This window comes from Rana temporaria, chromosome 1 (assembly GCF_905171775.1).
Source record: "Rana temporaria chromosome 1, aRanTem1.1, whole genome shotgun sequence".
Classification (NCBI taxonomy): Eukaryota; Metazoa; Chordata; class Amphibia; order Anura; family Ranidae; genus Rana; species Rana temporaria.
The window spans coordinates 184,208,365-184,229,566 of record NC_053489.1 but is presented as its reverse complement, the minus strand read 5'-3'; the positions used below and the strand labels follow the sequence as shown (position 1 = coordinate 184,229,566).

The 21,202-nt window shown below is 45.1% G+C and overlaps 1 protein-coding gene across 1 annotated transcript in view; it reads left to right on the top strand.

The window, feature by feature from the left end:
• KNTC1 (kinetochore associated 1) overlaps nucleotides 1–21,202 on the top strand; it is a 552,295-nt gene that overhangs the window by 316,847 nt on the left and 214,246 nt on the right. The window contains exons 41-42 of the mRNA XM_040347334.1: nucleotides 15,828–15,956; nucleotides 16,039–16,155. Coding sequence (XP_040203268.1) covers nucleotides 15,828–15,956; nucleotides 16,039–16,155 — 246 coding nt within the window. The remainder of the gene's footprint in view (nucleotides 1–15,827; nucleotides 15,957–16,038; nucleotides 16,156–21,202) is intronic.

The window sequence follows — 21,202 nt, the reverse complement described above, 5'->3', positions numbered from 1 at the left end:
TAAGAGCTTCACAAAATAACAGTAGATCATCTGGGGTCTTCAGGGTATGAGGTACTCCGTCCACAATGACTGAGAGGGCAAAGGGAAACTTCCATCTGTAAGTGAGATTTTGTTCTCTAAGAATTTCCAGTAAAGGGCGCAAGGCTCTTCGATTGCCCAAAGTAATTGGTGAAAGATCTTGAAATAGGGAGATCTTATGTTCATTAAAGAGAATCTAATCATTTTGGCGTGCGTGTGCCATAATTTCTTCCTTGAGCTTATAATTCTGAATACAGCAAATAATATCCCTAGGAGGTGCTGATTCACTCGGACGCGAGCGAAGTGCCCGATGGGCTCTATCAAAATCAATCACAGTATCTGCTGGTTTACCCCCCAAAAAATTATTAAAAATCGAGGACAGGGTTGGGCTAATTTGCTCGGGAATAACTGATTCGGGTACCCCCCTAATCCTGATATTATGTCTCCTCCCCCTGTTTTCTAAATCTTCCATATGTCGGTTTATGGCGATTAATTGTGCAGTATGAGCATTTGAGATTGACTCCAACCGAGAGATTGCAATGTCTCTTTTCTGACCCTGGCATTCGGCTGTACGAGCCTTCTCATTGAGCACCATCATATCAGCTTTAAGTTCAGTAATAGCCGAGACAAAAGTATGCTTAATATCGTCCACAAACACTTTCATATCAGCGTGGGTCAGCAAATGATTGGGGGGGGGGGGGTACTGTCTCACCGTTTCGTCCAACACAGCTTGTGAGTCTTCGTATTCCTCCTCCTGGTCTTGGGCATGTTCATGCTCTTCTGGCGCCATCTTAGGAAGGTCAGGACTATCACAGCCACTCGAAGTGCCTGGGGTATCCAGGGCGCCTGAGCTAGCTACAGCGCCGGAGGCGTCTGCGTTGCGAGCAGTTGAACGGGATCTGAACATGTCCGGGATACTCTGTGATCGTGGAACCGAAGATGAATTAATTTTTACCATAATATAGATATTAGTATCTATATATAGGGTCTAATTTTTGTATAATTTTGGGTAGTTATGTGACGCAACAGGGATCAGTCGGCGACAAAACGAATGGTCTGGCAGGCTGTAGGCGGCAGTCGACAATTTACAGTGGTCAACACGGATCTATACAATGTACATGCGGTACACAATACACTGAGGTCGTAAAAAAAAAAAAAATGGTACCAGTAGTGTACTAGTACCAGTGGCGGCCCGACAGTCTATGGGAAGCTTCCCAGCTTGTAATCAGCTGATTGCAAGCTGGGAAGCTGATTTTCCCGTGTTTAGGGCGTGTGCAGGGCGCAAGCTGTGCGCCCGAACACACTCCCACTCTCCGCTGATTTGTCCCTGGCTCCTGTCCTGTCTTTTTTTATTGGCCGGGAGTCAGGACCGGAGGGTGATTGGGCGGTGCTTTTTCGTCACTGCTGCGTCACTTCTGGTTTCCCGGCTGGCTCAACTTGTGGAGCAGGAGTGCAGAGACGTAACTGCAACTGTCCGGGACCTTTGAGTGTGAGGCGGGGAGCGGATCACATGCAGCGAATGGACACATACAGAGCAGAGCTGGCACAGTGGACCAGAGCAGAGCACCAGGTGAGTGCAGAGATCGGAGACTGGATTGCAACAGCTGACCTTCACTATTTGCTCCCCCTCCCTGCATGTCTCTCTCTCTCTCTCCCGGAATGATGCTTCCCCCTCCTCGGACTCCTCTTCAGAGCGGCAAACCGAGTGGCTGTTCCAGTCAGCACTCAGCTGAGTAGTACTGTGTCCTGCCGTGACCCTGCCCCCCCCCCACCTCTGCTCACTTTTCTCAGCTGCTGCAGAGCTGTATGGAGGGGGGAGGGTGGGCTGTGACAGATTTTCTTCAATGGTCACCTTTCCACATCTGAAGCACAGACATTTTTTTTTTTATAGCAGACGTTTATCAAGCCATGAGGCAGCCCGGGTCATAACTACAGGAAATGCAGGGGGGGGGGGGGTTATGATACATACATACTGCTGTTCATACCTTGTTTACCACCTTTGTGCTCATTTTACATTCTGTACAAAGCAAAATAAATGTTTTCCTGTTTTCTTCATGTCCCTTCCTAATCTGCTGTTTCATTGTGCGGTAAGCATATTAATTTTACTTATAGAAAACCATTTTATTTAAAACAAGCAGCCCAGCTTAGGTTCTGAGCCAAGATCCTGTGGATTCTAGGCAATGGATACATGCATGGATGCTGTGGGAATAGACCACATTGCTGTTTTTGGATAGTGGTTAACCCACAGATCCAATTCAAGATCTGGGGACAGACGGAAGACATTCCTCAGTAAAGTAGAAACAAGTTATGAAATGAGATATCATGTTCATGTCTCCATATGTAAGAAGTGATATTTTTTAAATACTGTTATCGGCTCTACCTTTATACTATAACACTATATCTAAATGACTAGAACTCCAAAATAATGGTGGCTTATGCTGGCTGTAGTGCAATATACACTCACCGGCCACTTTATTAGGTACACTTTTCTAGTACCGGGTTGGACCCCCCTTTTGCTTTCAGAACTGCCTTAATTCTTCATGGCATAGATTCAACAAGATGTTGGAAACGTTCCTCAGATGTTTTGGTCCATAGTGACATGATAACATCACGCAGTTGCTGCAGGTTTATCGGCTGCACATCCATGATGTGAATCTGCCTTTCCACACCATCCTAAAGGTGCTCTATTGGATTAAGATTTGGTGACTGCGGAAGCCATTGGAGTACAGTGATCTCATTGTCATGTTCTAGAAACCAGTGGTGAGATGATTTGAGCTTTGTGATAAGGTGCATTATCCTGCTGGAAGGAGCCATCAGAATGTGGGTACACTGTAGTCCTAAAGGGATTGACATGGTCAGCAACAATACTCAGGTAGGGCGTAGCAATTAAACATTGCCCAATTCAATTGCGGTGCATCCATAAGGGGTACACGGGTGCCACCCCCTCTCTCCTGCCACCCCATAGATAGATTCATGCATTGCAGCAATCTATCTATGGTCGCCGCTGCCACCCCCTATTCAGGTGCCGGGAGCCTGAATTACAGCGGCAGGGTATTTTTTGGAAGCACCTGATTAGAGCCATAGGCTCTAATAAGCGTCCAAAAAAGGTTAACAGCGGGCGCCATGCTGGGCGCTCACAGTTCACTCAGCTTTGTGTTAGAAAAGCGAATGAATATTCGCTTTCCTAACACTGAACCTCCTCTCCGCACACTGGCGGCAATTGATGGGCACAATGGCGGCAGTTGATGGGCACAGTGGCAGCAATTGATGAGTACAGTGGCTACATTTGATGGGCACAGTGGCTACATTTGATGGGCACAGTGGCTGCAATTGATGGCACAGTGGCTGCGTTTCATGGCACAGTGGCTGCGTTTCATGGCACAGTGGCTGCGTTTCATGGCACAGTGGCTGCGTTTCATGGCACAGTACTGGCAATTGATGGGCACAGTAGCTGTGTTTGATGGCACAGTGGTGGCAATTGATGGGCACAGTAGCTGTGTTTGATGGGCTCACTGGCTGCAATTGATGTTTTTTTTTTTCAGTTTGTTTGCGCCCCCCCAAAAATTTTGAGCACCAGCCGCCACTGACCAGTAGTGTGCTATATTAAGGCAATGCTATGCTATGCAGAATTCCGGTGAATCTGGATGAATCCACAAAAGATCTCTGCGTCTGTATAAATCCAAATAATCGACCAGGCAGTGTCTGAGTAATATCTGCTGAGTAATATCTAAGCCGAACTGAGCTGAGCCGCATCTATGCGCTATCAGAGTTTATCAAAGACTATACCCTTCAGCGTCTATACACTATCAGACACTATCAAAAGGAGATGCACATTCAGGAACAGAGATAATCATTAATATTAACAGTCAGTTATAGTATTCAGCATTCAGTGTTCAGCATTACAAAGGAGCATTACAATGGATCTGAATCTGGAACTGAAAGGGTCAACACTGTGTCCAAGCTGTGTTTTTTAGAAATACCTCAGGAGGGAGGTCAGCGGGGTCTGCAGACATCGGCATGGGTCCGAGGGATCAGTGAAGCCAACTATAGTACCCCCCCCCCCTGCAATCTCTGCAGGCGTCTCCACGGGTCCCAGATAGGATTCCTGGTGGTGCAGACAGTGCGGGCTGTGTAAGTACAGAGTCTAAGCCGCATCGGCGCTTTGTCTGGCTACAATCACTGCCACTCCTACGGCAGACAGAAGCGGCGGATCCACAGCTCAGAGCAGCGCTCAAGCAGACCAAAAGGGTAAGAACATCAGCTGTGCGGGAGGCTCGGTGGAATAAGCGGGGGTCAGCGGGGAGGATCAGCGGGGGTCAGCATGAATCATCATGGATCAGTGTGCGGCTGTGTAGCTAAGCGTGCTGCGGTAAGGGAAAGCGAGGCTCACTCTCCCTATGCGGCCATTCTCACCAGGCGTCAAGCCATGCCCCCCTTCCAGCTCTGTGATGTCATCATGGAGGAGGGGAAGAGGACTCCAGTGACAACCTGTAAAGCTTCTCCAGGCTCTTCCATGCCATCGGGGACCCTGAGGAAGAATCGGGCGCTGCCGGATGACAACCATAGAGATTTCCGGTCATCTCTGACCATCGGAGGGCCAGGCACAACGTTGACACCACGGTTGTAAACAAAGCAGCGACCGCGGCTGGTAAGCATGAGATTATTTTTGATCTTATGCTTTCCAGCCTGGAGGAGAGATGTAGAGTCTTGTTGACTCCACATCTCTCCATAAAGAGGACCTGTCACAAACCATTCCTATTACAAGGGATGTTTACTTTTGCCATGTAGTTGCCCATCCCATTAATTTGTTCAGATCTACTTGCAAGGTTTACACATCCTGCTGAGATGTTATTGCCCTGCTTAGCTTGGTAATGTCCGCAAAGACAGAGATTGAACTGTTTACCCCATCCTCCAGGTCGTTTGTGAACAAATTAAATGGGATTGGTCCCAGGACAGAACCTTGGGGGAGCCCACTTTCCACCCCTGACCATTCCGAGTACTCCCCATTTATCATTGCCCTCTGAACTCGCCCTTGTAGACAGTTTTCAATCCATGTACTCACCCTATGGTCCATGTGTGCCTTTCTTTTAGCTAGACGGTAGCTCACCTCCTCATAGAAGGTTAATAGATTGGTTTGTCAAGAACGATTCTTCATGAATCCATGCTGATTACTGCTAATGATACCGTTTTCATTACTAAAATCTTGTATATATTCCCTTATCATCTCCTCCCAACAGCTTGCATACTATTGATGTTAGGCTAACTGGGGTGTATTTTGGCCCTTTTTTAAATATTGGTACTACATTGGCTTTTCTCCAATCGACTTGTACCATTCCAGTCAGTAGACTGTCAGTAAAAATTAGGAACAATGGTCTGGCAATTACTTGACTGAGTTCCCTAAGGACCCTCGGGTGCAAGCCACCTGGTGCCGGTGACTTATTAATGTTACATTTTCCAAGTATATTTCTAATTCTGTCCCCTGTTAGCCATCATGAGGGTGCTTCCTCGTGTTGATTGAGGAGAAGAATAAATTCAATACCTTTGCCATCTCACCATCCTTTGTAACCAGATTCCCTTCCTCATTCTTTGAGGCCAATATAGTCTGTCCACCCTCTTTTACTGTTTTATATACCTAAAGAATTTCTTGGAATTTTTTTTGCTCTCCTCCACTGCTGTGTGTCTTTCGTGTTCTATCTTAGCCGCCCTAATTGCACCCTTATTTCTTGTTGCATTCTTTGTAGAGTTTGAATGATGATGATCTCTCAGCCTTGTAATTTTTGAAGGCTTTCTCCTTTGCTTTTATATGCATTTTTACATTGGAGTTAAACCACCCAGGACTTTTATTCTCTCTTTTCAATTAATTTCCCAATTGGATGCACTGGCTAATGCCCTTATTTAATATGCTCTTAAAGCAAACAAGTCTCTCCTCTGTGTTCTTTGTTTTTAGGATTTTATCCCAATTAATGTCTTCTAGCCAGGTTTGTAATTTAGGGAAGTTGGCTCTTTTGAAATTCAGTGTCTTTGTATTCCCCTTATGTTTCTTTTTTTTTTCTGTCCAGTCTATGTGTGGATAATTAAAATCCCCCATTATGATGACACTTCCCATCCTTGTCGCTAATCCAAATTGTGATAGGAGGTCCATCTCTCCCTCCTTCCTCGTGTTCGGGGGGCCTATATCATACTCTGAGTATTACTTTCCCCTTAGTTTCGTCCCTTTGGAGCACTACCCATAAGAATTCCACCACCTCCCTAGCTCCCTTAGGGATGTCATCTCTCACATTCACTTGTACATTATTCTTGATATACAGGCATACCCCCTCCCCCTTTTGTACCCTCCCTATCACTGCGATAAAGGGAATACCTGTGAATGATTATCAGCCAATCATGAGAGCTGTTTAACCAAGTCTCGGAAATTCCCACAAAATCGGAATCCTCCTCGTACAACAGTATCCCTAGTTCTCCCATCTTGTCTACCAGGCTCCTGGCATTGGTGAACATGCCATGTAGTTTAGACCGGCCACATACTGTCGTCTTATTGGGTGTTCCGAGGTTGCAAATAGGACTTATTACTATACTACAGGTTTATATGCTTTAGTCAACCTACCTCTAATTCCCCCAATACTACCCTCTAGAACAGTGGTCATCAACCCTGTCCTGCAGGGCCCACTAACAGACCAGGTTTTATGTATTATCTTGGGGAGATGCAGTCTAGAATACTGCAATCAATGAGGAGAAAATTATATCAGCTGTGATGTATTTCAGTTATCTTGCAAACCTGGCCTGTTAGTGGGCCCTGCAGGACAGGGTTGATGACCACTGCTCTAGAATATATTCTGCACTGACCATCTCTATCGCTGAACACCCTAGGCCTGAAGATTCCTTGAGTTTTTTCAAAAGTAAATTTAATGCACGTGGTATAATAGTGTGAGATACAATCAAAGATTGCTTAGTGGGTATTTTAATAACAGCATATCAAACCTAAATAAGTCCTCTACGGAGTGAGAGAGGTATCTTATGGAAGAGGTGCATGTTCTGGGGAAGCCTATTTTGCTGAACCCACACCTACTTGTTTTGGGAGTTTGAGAGATGCACAGCAAATGTATCTTAATATTTTCATATTGAAAGCCAAAAATGGTATTTTGAGAAATAAGAAAGCACAAAACACTTGATGCTGGTAATGACAAAGTCTACTAGAATCTTCCTATATTGAAGCTGTCAGATATGATGAATACCTTTATGTGTTAATACAGGGGCCATTACTGTATTTCTTCCCCCACCCATTTTCTAATGCCCTGACTCACTTTCTATCATCTCTAAATCTTTCATGTCTTGAGTACGGATGAGCTCCGGCATGTTCACTAACCCCACGTGCAGAGCCTGCCAGGATGTCAGCGCTGCGCTAATCACAGGCAGTGAGACATTGTCCCTATGCGCGGCTGCAGAGATCGGGAAATGTCTCGCTGTCTGTGATTAGCGCAGGGCTGACTTCCTGGCGGGCTCTGCACGTGGGGTTTGTGAACAACTGGCACCACTGCCAAATCACCTGCAAAGTGCTTTGGCAGCAGTGCTACACTGACGCATTTAACCCTTTTTTTGGCCGCTAGCAGGGGTTAAGATTGCCCTCCTAGTGGCCGAATAGTGCCGCTAAACTAGTGGCGCTTTACCGCTAACGCTGCCCACGGCTCACTGTGAAAGGGCTTTTACTGTAGACCTGGTGGATAAAAGGCTTGAATTTTTGAGGCCTTATTTTCCCCTGCAAGGGTTGCCCTGCAACCTGCTAATGTGACAACATCCATCTGCCAGATCTTAAGATGATTTGGTTTAATCTTTGATCTTACCTAATGGATCCTTCTGTCCTCCAGCTGGAGCTTATGCATGTAGCCCCATTTTATTGTGTTTGAGCTAAATGATATTATACTCCAAATATCCAAAATGGTCATCCTTTGTGATAGAGCTGCATGATTAATCGTCTAGAATCTTTATCGCAATTTTTTCCCCCGTTGCGAACTTGACAAAGTATTTCCTGATCTTTCTATGCAGAGAATTCTCTGCTCTGCTGAAGGCACAGCCGTCAAAACAAAGGAAAAAATAAATCTGGGCAGTCTGCCAAGTATCACAACATTCTTTAGCAGTGGAACCAAGTCTAAACATTGTAACACGCCCTGGTGGCAGCTATAAGGAGGAACTTAGATATACAGGGGTTTAGGCGGGGAGAACTAGAAGATAAGTTGGCATTATATGCAGACGATGCGCTGTTGTTTCTGGGTGACATGTCTGCATCTCTGACCCATCTTATGGATCTGGTTCACACCTTTGGAACTTTTTCCGGTTTTAAAATTAACTGGGATAAGTCTACTCTTCTTCCACTGAGTCCGCTACTGGGACCTTTACCGCAGATTGCTGAACAGATTAAAGTGGTGGATAAATTTAAGTATTTAGGTATTATGGTCCATCCTAATTTAGATCAATATATTAAGTTGAATGTGGAACCCGTCCTTAAAAAATTTCAGGAAAAAACGACTAGCTGGAACAGGTTGCCGCTGTCCGTTGTCGGGCGATGTAACTTGATCAAAATGATCTGGAACTCTGTTACTCTATGTGCTTCACGATGCCCCCACCTGGATTCCTGCCCAAGTATTTAAGAGATGTAATAACCATATACCGTGCATTAATATGGAGGAAACGGGTCCCAAGAATTAAATCAGAAAGTTTACAGGAGATGAAGGATTCGGGAGGCCTAGCAGTACCGAACCCATTTTATTATTTTGTTGCGGCACAGCTACAACACCTGGCAGGATGGTTGTGTCCAGAGCCCTCGGACCCCATTAGAAATATAGTGTGTACACAGGTAACTGGAGATAACTTGGTGGAATGTATAGAGGCGGGGGAACTGGGGGCGCTGGACCAGTACCCCACATTTATACTTATCGATAAGATTTGGAATAAAACTAAACAGCATCTGCAATACACGGGATACACTAGTTGGTCACGTATATGGAAGAATAGTAATTGCCTATAACTTAACAAACTAGGAGTAAAGTATATTTCACAATTATACTGTGGTGGTGTACTCACTGATTTCCAGTCCCTGCGTGCGGAATTTGATTTGCCCAATACGTCCTTTTTTCAGTACTTACAACTACGACACGCTATTTTGACGCAGGCTACAACGTCCACATGGGAGCTCACCAAACCGGTAATGCTTACGAAGTTAACTATGGCGCCCTCCAGGAAAGGACAAATTTCATCCTTATATAGCTCCCTTCTTGGTCACGTCTCTAAGGCGATGACTTTGAAGTGTAGAGATGGCTGGGGGGACGACATAGGATTTATTTCTGATGAGGAGTGGAATGCAATACTGGGTAATGTTCTCAAAGTAACGCTGTCATCAACTCAGCAGCTAACCCAGCTTTTTATTATTCACTGTACATATCGTACACCTGAAAAGTTGCACAAATGGCGCAGAAGAGATGACCCACTTTGCCCCCGCTGTCTAGTGGACAATGGGAATCTGGTGCATATGCTGTGGAGGTGTCCGAAGCTGCATCGCTATTGGGCTGCGGTGGTGGCCACTGTCAATAGCATATGGAATCTTCAACTGGCTATAGACCCTAAACTTTGTCTGCTGGGGTGGTTAGATGAAGAACTGTATACGCCACACACCTCTATTGCTATTCTAAGGGCTTTGTTTTTGGCCAGGAAACTTATTGCCAGGAAATGGTTGTCCGCAACGGCCCCCACACATACAGAGTGGATTATATCGGTAAATGATTCTCTCGTCAGGGAACAACTTACGTATAAGCATCGGGGTAGACCGGGGAAGTTTGAGAATATATGGGGTCCCTGGTTGGATACCCCAGGTTTAGCGCCATTGCGGCTGGCGAAAAAAAGAACCCTTGGAGACAGAGTTGTAGTGGCTAATATGCTGGCTTAGAATGGGCAGGGGAGAAGGGAGGGAGCTACCTGTGTTTTCAAGTAGGATAGAAAAACATATGAAGAGGATATTTGATGCTTGGATATAATGGAAGCGCCAAATGTAGTGCTGAAAAATATAAATGTATTGTATTGACTTGTCTGTGTAGTCAAAGATATGTAAATCCTGTTTCGCAATAAATTTTGCAACGCATTTTAAAGAAAGGGAAAAAAAAGTCTGTTTTCTATGTTTGAATTTCAATAAAAAAAAAACAATCTGATTAAAAAAAAAAAAAAACATTGTAACAGTTTGTCCTTTTACATCAAAGGAATACACTTCATTGTGTAAATGAGGAAAGTTTAACCAATTAAACACTAAACCTTTTTCTTACATTTGTTGGTTTCAAGTTAACCACTTAAGCCCCGGACCTTTAGGCAGCTAAATGCCCAGGCCAGGTTTTGCGATTCGGCACTGCGTCGCTTTAACTGACAATTGCGCAGTCGTGCGACGTGGCTCCCAAACAAAATTGACGTCCTTTTTTTCCCACAAATAGAGCTTTCTTTTGGTGGTATTTGATCACCTCTGCGGTTTTTATTTTTTGCGCTATAAACAAAAATAGAGCAAATTTTTTTAAAAAAAATTCATAATTTTTTACTTTTTGCTATAATAAATATCCCCCAAAAACATATATAACATTTTTTTTTTCCCTCAGTTTAGGCCGATACGTATTCTTCTACCTATTTTTGGTAAAAAAAAAAAATCGCAATAAGCGTTTATCGATTGGTTTGCGCAAATTTTTTAGCGTTTACAAAATAGGGGATAGTTTTATTGCATTTTTTTTTTTTACTACTAATGGCGTCGATCAGCGATTTTTTTCGTGACTGCGACATTATGGCGAACACTTCGGACAATTTTGACACATTTTTGGGACCATTGTCATTTTCACAGCAAAAAATGCATTTAAATCGCATTGTTTATTGTGAAAATGACAGTTGCAGTTTGGGAGTTAACCACAGGGGGCGCTGAAGGAGTTGTGCTTCACCTAGTGTGTGTTTACAACTGTAGGGGGGTGTGGCTGTAGGTCTGACGTCATCGGTTGTGTCTCCCTATAAAAGGGATGACACGATCGATGCTCCGCCACAGTGAAGCACAAGGAAGCCGTTCTTCAGCTCCAGGGAGCGATCGCGAGGGGGCGTCTGGAAACGAATAGCCGCGCCCTCATCCCTGATCGCTCCCTGAGGCTTACCGACCGCCGCATGTACCGGGGGGGGGGGGGGTCCCGATCCATGGAAAGGCAGCGACGTGCGGGCACGTCGTTCTGTCTGTCCGTGCAATTTTGCCGACGTATATGTACATGCGGCGGTCGTTAAGCGGTTAAAATTTTTTTTTTATTATTTTTGCTAGAAAATTACTTGGAACCCCCAAACATATATATATATATATATATATATATATATATATATAATTTGTGTAGAGACCCTAGAGAATAAAATGGTGATTGTTGCAATATTTTATGTCACACTGTATCTGCGCAGCTGTCTTTCAAGTGCAGTTTTTTGGGGGGGGGAAATGGGGGAAAAATGACTTTGATGAATTAAAAAAAAATAACCGTAAAGTTAGCCCAAATGTTTTTGTATACAGGCATACCCCACTTTTAAGTACACAACGGGACCAGAGCATGGATGTAAAACGAAAATGTACTTAAAGTGAAGCAATGCCTTTTTTCACTTCTAGGCTGTAGTGGGGGTGCCAGGGGCTTTAGTGGGGGCATCAGGGGAACACTCACATGTAAATAAGCTCATCTGATGCAAGGAGGGGGGGCGCTCCAATCCATCCCCCGGACTGTGGACATCGCGCTGTGCACAAAGGACAGTGCTATTGAGAGGCTGGATGGCATTCTGTGGCCGACAAGGAAGCCTGAAAAAACACGGAGGGGATGTGATGTCACCGGAGGTGGGGAGGCAGCCAGGATACAGAAAGAGCACACTGGAACTAGGCAGGCTAAGTGCTCAGAACTTCAGTAACGTCTAATGTAGGTGCACGGCGTGGGTAATATTTGTACTTGTGAGACACTTTACGTACACTCGCGGGCATGTCCGTACTCGCGAGTGTACGTAAAGTGAGTGTCCGTAAAGCGGGGTATGCCTGTAATGTGAAAGATTTTACATCGCAAGGATCGTGATCTTTATTCTAAGCAAAAAAATTGTGATTCTCATTTGGCCAGAACTGTGCAGCTCTACTTTGTGATGGCCTTTCATGCTCAGTTGTCGGCCTGCAGAGCACCAGTGCTCTTTCTTTTTTTGTTAGGGATGATTGTATTATTGTCAAAGCTGTATAACAATAAAGTAACCCAAACTGATAACAGATATACACTCATCCATTTATTGTTACATTTTAATAGTAGCTCACAATGACAATAAAAACGTGTACATACAGCAAATAGGATAGTTAGAACTATGCACATAAAAATAATCCTAATTTTCAACTGTTGTGGGAGAGCCTTCTTGACAAATCCCTGAAAAACTTTGTTAAAGCGGAGTTCCAGCCTTTTACTGTTTAGGGCCGAAACGACTAATCGATCGACAACTAATCGATTATGAAATTAATCGATTACAATTTTCATAATCGATTAATCGGCCAGTAAAATAATGGAGTTAAAAAAAAAAAATTAGCCCTTTATAGTACAAAAAAGGAAATCGCTGCTGTAAATATTACTTTCACTGTCCCACAGTAAAAATGTTTTTTTTTTAACCCCATTATGTTACTAAACATCTCAGGCCTGGGTTCACACCTCTGTTTTTTGGTGCTTTTTGCAGAAACACACTATAGTTCATTTACATGTTTTCCTATGGGACACGTTTACATCCATGATTTTTTTTCAGCTGCTTCGTATTTGGGAAGGGCAAGACTTTTTAACAGAAAATATTAGAAAAGAAAGAATAATTGCGCTAAACCAAAAAGTGAATTGATATCAAACAAAACAAATTGGGCATATGCCCGAGTGTGTGTGCTAAAAAATTCCTCAATTAACACTCTAAATGTGAACACTTCTATAAGTCGCATGTAGTCAGGGGGCCCGACGCCACCTGGCCCTGCTGGGTATTGTAGTGCAAACCCAATGAATAAATACCACAAAATTAAGTGATAACGTGACAGTAAGTCAAAGTAAATTAACAATAGTAAACCACGTAGTGGTAAAAATTAGTCCGTGTAATTAATTTATATTGTGCTGTGATAAGTCCATGTAACCAGGAAGACACCCGTGAAAGCTTCAAGAATGTTGTTGTAAACACCCGACGTGAATCCACCACCAATCGTGCAGCTGCTTACCAGAAATCAAGGTCCTGCCGGACCACTATCAACATATCTTTCAACCATAGATGACAACTCCGCAGTCAGTCCTCCACTTGCGCTGAGACCATGCCGTACTCAAATGATTGATGAAAAACACAAAACAAAGCTCCACATAGCATAAAATCCAGGTGATTTATTAAAACCAAAGTAAAAACAGGTATACAACTCACATTTGGGTTGAAATAACAAGCGTTTGGCCTGTAACGCCGGCCGGACGTATCCAGGAACAAACAGCCACTCGTTGGAGAAATGAAGGGGATGGCGTCCACACGTCACTCACTCCACCCGACGCGTTTCGTGAGAAATCACTTCGTCTCGGGGTACCCGAGTGGCTGTTTGTTCCTGGATACGTCCGGCCGGCGTTACAGGCCAAACGCTTGTTATTTCACCCCAAATGTGAGTTGTATACCTGTTTTTACTTTGGTTTTAATAAATCACCCGGATTTTATGCTATGTGGAGCTTTGTTTTGTGTTTTTCATCAATCATTTGAGTACGGCATGGTCTCAGCGCAAGTGGAGGACTGACTGCGGAGTTGTCATCTATGGTTGAAAGATATGTTGATAGTGGTCCGGCAGGACCTTGATTTCTGGTAAGCAGCTGCACGATTGGTGGTGGATTCACGTCGGGTGTTTACAACAACATTCTTGAAGCTTTCACGGGTGTCTTCCTGGTTACATGGACTTATCACAGCACAATATAAATTAATTACACGGACTAATTTTTACCACTACGTGGTTTACTATTGTTAATTTACTTTGACTTACTGTCACGTTATCACTTAATTTTGTGGTATTTATTCATTGGGTTTGCACTACAATACCCAGCAGGGCCAGGTGGCGTTGGGCCCCCTGACTACATGCGACTTATAGAAGTGTTCACATTTAGAGTGTTAATTGAGGAATTTTTTAGCACACACACTCGGGCATATGCCCAATTTGTTTTGTTTGATATCAATTCACTTTTTGGTTTAGCGCAATTATTCTTTCTTTTCTAATATTTACTTTGTTTATACACAATTTAATTGCTGCTTATTAATCCTAAACCTTTAACCTTAGCGCAGTTGTTTCCAAACAATTTTCCATACTAACTTTTTAACAGAAAAGCATGTAATGTGTTTTTGCGGCAATTTGTGTTTTGTAATTTGCCCAACAACAAATATTCTTTTTTTTTTTTTTTTTTTTTTTAAGGCTATTATCCGATTAATTTAAACAATAATCGACCAACTAATCGATTATAAAAATAATCGTTAGGTGCAGCCCTATTACTGTTTATTAAAAGTCAGCAGCTACAAAAAGTGTAGCTGCTGACTTTTAATAAACGGACACTTACCTGCTCCACGGTCTATCGACGCGGCCGCCCGGAGCTCCACTCCTCTCTCCGCCAGCGTCTCCATTCATAGTTTTGGCACCCGGCTGTGACAGCTTTCGGCTTTACGGCCGGGCACTCACTGCGCATGCGCGAGTCACTCTGTGAGTGGACAGGCGATCTTCTGGGACCTGTCGCGTGTCCCAGGAGATCGCCTAAAGGGAGGGGCTGAATAAGGCGAGAGGAGGAGTCGCCTAGGCGGCCCCTGGGTGGAAGTGGGACAGGAAGTCCCACTCCTACCGAAGCCCCCACTCCCCCCCCAAAAAAATGGCATGCCAAATGTGGCATGTAACGGGGCGAGGAGTGCTTAAAGCGGAAGTTCCACTTTTGGGTGGAACTCCGATTTAAGGCGGTCACTGGGCCAAAATGTATTAAAAAAAGTGTGTTCAATACCCATTGCCAATAAGAAAATTGTAGTCAGATTGTGTTGCTAGGATTTATATTGTGATTTAAAGTACTTTGAGTTTATATTTTTATTGAAGCTTTTTTTTTTTCTGGTGCCATCAGGGAGGGTGGCCATAGGTAAACAAAAAAAAACAATCAAAAATGCGCTCCAAAAGCATTAACAGTGTAGCCAAGTGTATTTGTGAAAAGAGCAGACATCCCTCAAACTGGCTTTATTTCAGGCTAGACTGTAGTGACCATTCAGGAAATAATGTTGTAGACGATCAGTTCTACCCCACTGGTTAGTTTGGGAGGTTTTTTTCTAGAGCTTTCAGTGTAAATTTGACCATTTAGTAGGCAGTCATCTTGGATCAAGTCGTGTATGGCACCCTGGATCTGTCGATCGACTTGTATACAACCAGCCTGTCAGGTATAGTTGGCAACACTAATCATTGTGTTCTGCTGGAAGGTAAGGCTTCCCGCTGGCAGAACAAAATGGCGCTACAGAAGAGATTCCCCCATCAACACTGACTATATTAATGGGGGGTGTCAAGCACTTTCCTTTCCTTCCACCCATGGTGGAAGGAAAGAAAATTGCATACACTGTGGGCCTGCCTAAGGCCCACACTTGGTCAATTGTTTCAAAGTTCCTTGGGCATCAGAATTGCTTGATATGTCTGTAAACAGACAGGTTTTGCTTGACTGCTGAAAAAGCTTTTCTTAGGCACAAGCTTTCTACTTTTTATGCTACTTATGATTGATTGATTTTTAGTTATTTATTTTTGTCTACAGGTTTTCAATTGCCGTTTAGTGGACTGCAACCTTGCGCTGGGTTATTGCACACTTCTACCCAAGACAGACGTTTTCACAAAGTTGTGGGATGTCATAAACAATACATGGCAAAACTACAACAAGGTTCTGGTATGTTCCAGATAATTTACAATACTTGTAATATTTTTTTTTTCTCTATTGAAAGTACTTCACTAACAAATGTCATGTGCAGGCAGTAGCAATCGTTGGAGCCCAGCTTGCTTTTATATGTCAAGAAAATGAAGAAAGAGAGAAATTTCAAGAGCTTGTAACTGATGCTGTATGGGGTACCGAGCTCGGTAGCTTTGGAGTAAGTTTTTCCATTTAATAATTATATAATGATTTTAGGTTATGAACTATAGTTATTCTACAGATCACCTTTGGAAGACAAAACACATTGCTTCCAAAAATCAAATGAAAAACGTTTTACTCTTTATTCCTTTCATTCAAATCTCAAATTGGTGATTTCTTTCAGGAATTCTTGCTATTCAAATGGACATTAATCACCAACAACACATAAGCTAACTGATTCAATTATACAGGCAAACAATGACTTTATAATTGTCCCAAGTTTGGTGTCATACATTTGCATGTATTGTCCCTCAGATGCACAGCTGTTTGAACAGTTGTTTAGATATGTCTTATGTCCAAATCCAACTGGATGTTTGTTACTGTAAAAATGTACCTTTCTTTATGGCACAACACTGGACACAAAAGAGGTGGTAGTCATTACTGTATGGGTTATGCTGCTACCTTCAGGTAAATGGACGCTGGCCAGAAAAAATAAGCCAGGAATCCCCACCCAGGCATAGCTCCCCCCCCCCCCCCCAGCTCAGCTAAGTCTTTATTTTGTGCTAGTGTCTAAAGGTGATAAATGCTCTCCGGAGATCTTTTTCCCTGTTTGTCTTTCAGGACAGCCACCGTAGAGAGACACAGGCTCCTCTCCTCTCAGGAAACACTGCCTTCCAATCAAATATTTAAACCTCATCCTCCCTCCAGCTCCTCCATTTATGGTGTTTTCTCCGGCAGGGAGACACCGCTGGGGACCAAGGGCCAGGCAGCTGGGGAGGCTGAGGCCAGTATTTCTGAGGGGGGGGAGCCGGTCTTTCCATTCCTCAGACCCTTTACGGCAACCCAGTTAGCTAGTGAGCTACATACCTGGGGTACTTGCCGTGTTGGCGTTCCTCTGCGTTTCTGGGGAGAATTTTTGCCGAGTCACGTCAGTTCCGGGAGGAGCAGGCACTTCCGCCGGATACGCGTCTTTCGGTCCCAGACGCAGCAGATGTATAAGGACCAAACGCTGGGCTGGTGCGGCCTTTCCTTGCAGCCGTAGAGACGGCTCTTTTCGGCGTTTTGCGACCACAATCCTCAGGGGAGATATCGGAAGTAGAGACTTTGCGCGCACCTCCGGATGACAACAGCACCAGCCACTCTAAGGTAAGGGGAACCGTAGGGTGGTGTTCCCTTACTATATTCCTAACCGCTTCACTGGTGCTTTTTTCTTCTGGTGGTCGGGGAGTTTAGGAGGTGTATCTGGGACCCTGGTGGTGGTTGGTCCTGGGGGGAGCACTCCTGGTGGTTATCTGTTACAGCGCTGGTGGGCTCTCACTCATGCTTACCCTCTGCTCTTGTCTGTGTTTTTCTGCAGAAATCCACAGAGAAATCGGCCCACAATTCCAAGAAGTGGTGTCCCTCCTGTAGAATTTCCTTGGGGGAAAACTGGAACAAGGCACTTTGCAAACAATGCATTTAGGGGCTAATTGGAGAGAGAGAAGCAGAGCACGGTTCTGACCTAGCAGCATCCGTGAAAGAGCTTTCTAATACTTTTCAATCATTTAAGGATCTTTTTGCTAGTTTTTAATTGCCCCAGAGCAGCCCTTATCCAGCCTAACAGATTGTTCCACCTAGTCCAGTGGTACTTCCCTCCGTGAGCAGGGAAAAGCCAGGGGACTTCAGAGAGGACGCTGAGGAGGAGCCAGTGGTAGCTTGCAATCTGGAGCATTGGCTCACACAGATTAAGGCACACATTGAGGCAGGGACGCCCAAAGAAACTATATTATCTTCTTTCCCAACGCTACTAAATGGTGTGGCGTATTTAGCGGACGCATCTGCAGAGTCTGTGCGTATGTCTGCAAGGTCCGCAGCCTTGTCCAATTCGGCAAGGAGGGCCTTATGGCTCAAGACGTGGCAAGGGGATGGCGCTTCTAAAGTTAAGCTGTGCGGTATCCCCCTTACAGGAGATCTGCTGTTCGGGCCAGGTTTGGAGGCTGTTCTAGACCGAACAGCCGACAAGAAAAAGGCCTTCCTCATTAAGAAAAAGTTTGGGGGGCAGGCCAAAAGAAAATTTTGGTCTCAAAAGAAGGTGGAAGCCACGAAACCAAAAGGGAAGTAGAAGTTTTGGGGGCAGAAGAGCAAAGGTTGTGGACGATTTTTCGCCCTCCTGAACAGCCCCAAAAGCCACAGAGTCAAAGTGGGAGGAAGGTTGGGGGCCCTTTCCAAAATGGGAAATGATCACCAGCATTCAGTTTGTGCTAGGGATCATAAGGCGAGGATACAAGTTGGAATTCTCAAATCCCCCCCCCCCATTCAGACTTCTGGTCACCGAACTGCCAAAGTCTACAGAGAAATCATCGGCTCTTCTTTCCTCCCTTCAGGAGTTGGAGGATCAAGAGGTGGTGGTTCGGGTCCCAACAGAGGAGACATGCAGGGGCTTCTACTCCCAAATTTTTGTGGTCTGCAAACCTTCCGGAAAATTCAGACTGTACTGAATTTGAAGCCCCTGAATGTCTTAGTCACATAGAAAAGATTCCGGATGGACTCAATTTACTCTGTAAAGACACTTCTCCCTCCGAACTGTTTTATGGCATCAATAGACCTGAAGGATGCCTATCTACACATCCCCAAAGCGGAGGGCCATCAGAAGTTTCTCAGGTTGGCAGTAAGATCCAAGGAAGGGGCGCTTCGCCTACAGTTCAAAGCTCTTCCCTTCGGGCCCTCCTCTTCCCCCCGCATCTTCACCAAGGTAATGGTGGAGGTCCTGGTGTTCCTTCGTCTCAAAGGCATCTCAGTGGTGGTGTACCTGGACGACCTGTTGTTCGCATCTTCCCCGGTACAGCTATCCCAGGACCTTCAGATGGCAAGGGATAGCTTGGAGAGCCTGGGCTGGCTCTTGAACCTGGAGAAATCCAGTCTGACGCCCTCACAAAGGGTCACCTTCCTGGGTTACGTATTGGGCTCAACCAAGCGGATGTTTTTTCTTCCAGCAGAAAAAGTCCAGAAGGTAGACAAGGCAATGTTGCTCCTTCAGGGCAGCTCTCAGCTCTCAATAAGGAAAGCCATGTCAGCCTTGGGTCTGCTGACGTCCACACTTCTGGCGGTGCAGTGGGCAGGGTTGCATTTTCGTCCCCTACAGCTGTACATCTTGAGTGTCTGGGACCACAACCCAGGGTCTCTGGACTCCCTAATATCGGTACCGGTTTAGGTCAAGAGGGCCCTCTGGTGGTGGAGGAAGGGGGCGAACCTGTTACAGGGTCTGGAGTTGATCTTACCAATATCCAGGACCGTAACGACGGATGCCAGTGGCACATGGTGGGGAGCACTCCTAAATTCCCATCTGGTGCAGGGTACCTGGAAGAAAGAGGACTCAAGGAGATCCTCGAATTGGAGGGAACTGAAGGCAATAGATTTAGCCCTCAGAGCCTTTCAAAGGGAGCTTCAGGACCAGCATGTACGGGCCCAGTCAGACAACTCCTCCGTGGTAGCCTATGTCAACAAACAGGAGGGCACCAGGAGCTGATCCTTGTGGGATCTGACAGAATCCATTCTCAGGTGGGCGGAGGCCAATGTTCTGTCTCTTTAGGCAGTTCAACTGAAGGGGGAACAGAATAAGGTTGCGGACTTCCTCAGCAGGAAAAAGCTGAGGGAGGGCGACTGGGTGCTGAACCAAGAGGTTTTCGAAATGATCACTCAAAGGTGGGGAATGCCAGAGGGGGATCTATTTGCCTCAAGGGAAAAAGCCAAGACACAACTCTTTTTGTCCCTGAACAGGTGGGACGGAGCTCTAGGGGTGGATGCTCTGGCTCACACCTGGCAATTCTCCAGGTGTTATGCCTTCCCCCCTCCGGTTCTGATTCCGGCAGTCTTGAGAAAACTGCAGGGGGAGAGTACAACACTTATCCTGATTGCGCCTCATTGGCCCAAAAGGCCATGGTTTTCCATCCTGAAGGGCTTGTCAGTGGAGCCTACCTGGATTCTGCCAATCCGGGGAAATCTTCTTGCTCAGGGTCCAATCTGTTGTCCAATGGAATCTAGCAGCTTGGCTTCTGAAGAAGAGCTGCTAAGGGGCAAAGGCTTCTTGGAACGTTTAATAACAACTCTTCTAAGTTGCAGAAAGAGGGAAACGCAAGCCATCTACTTAAAAGTATGGAGGCGATTTAATAACTGCTGCTTAGAAAGCTCTTTCAATGTTCATAGCCCGGTGGCTGTGTTAGAATTTTTGCAGTCTGGGGCAGATAAGGGCCTGGCCATTGGCACTCTGAAGGGTCAGGTTTCAGCGTTAAGTGTCTTTCTGAAAAAGCAGTTGGCAACTGATCCATGGGTAGCTAGGTTCTTTAAAACCTTAAGTAGAAGGAGACCAGTTAGAGCCCCCAATTTCCCGGTATGGGATCTCTCCTTGGTCTTACAGGCCTTCACAGGAGAACCGTTTGTGCCATTAGAAAGCTGTACTTTAAAGGTGATCACACTCAAGACTGTGTTTCTAGTCGCGATAACCACAGCTAGAAGAGTGGAGTGAACTTGAAGCCCTTTCTATTAGGGCTCCATTTTTTCAGTTTTTTTCGGATCCTGTGGTCTTCAAAACAGATCCGTCCTTCTTACCGAAGGTATCTTCTAGTTTTCATAGAAGCCAAGAAATTACTTTGCCTTCATTCTGTTCGAATCCTGTGCGGAAACAGGAATGCATGTTTCATAACTTGGACGTCAGAAGGTGCGTCCTTCAGTACTTAAGTAGCACTAGTCGGTTCAGAAAGTCTAACTCCTTTTTTGTTTTATTTTCGGGGTCCAAGAAGGAGTCTAGAGCCTCTAAACACACAATAGCCAGGTGGTTAAGATTAGCTATTGTTCAGGCCTATGTATCAAGGGGGATGGAGCCTCCAGAAGGTATCAGGGCACACTCCACCAGGGCAGTGGCGGCTTCTCAAGCAGAGTGCGCTGGTGCTTCCCCGGAGCAGATTTGTAAAGCTGCAACGTGGTCCAGTTTCTCGACATTCGTGAAACACTACAGACTGGACCTGCTTTCAGCCAAAGATCAGGCTTTTGGGCGTAAAGTACTACAGGCAGTAGTCCCACCCGTCATCCCA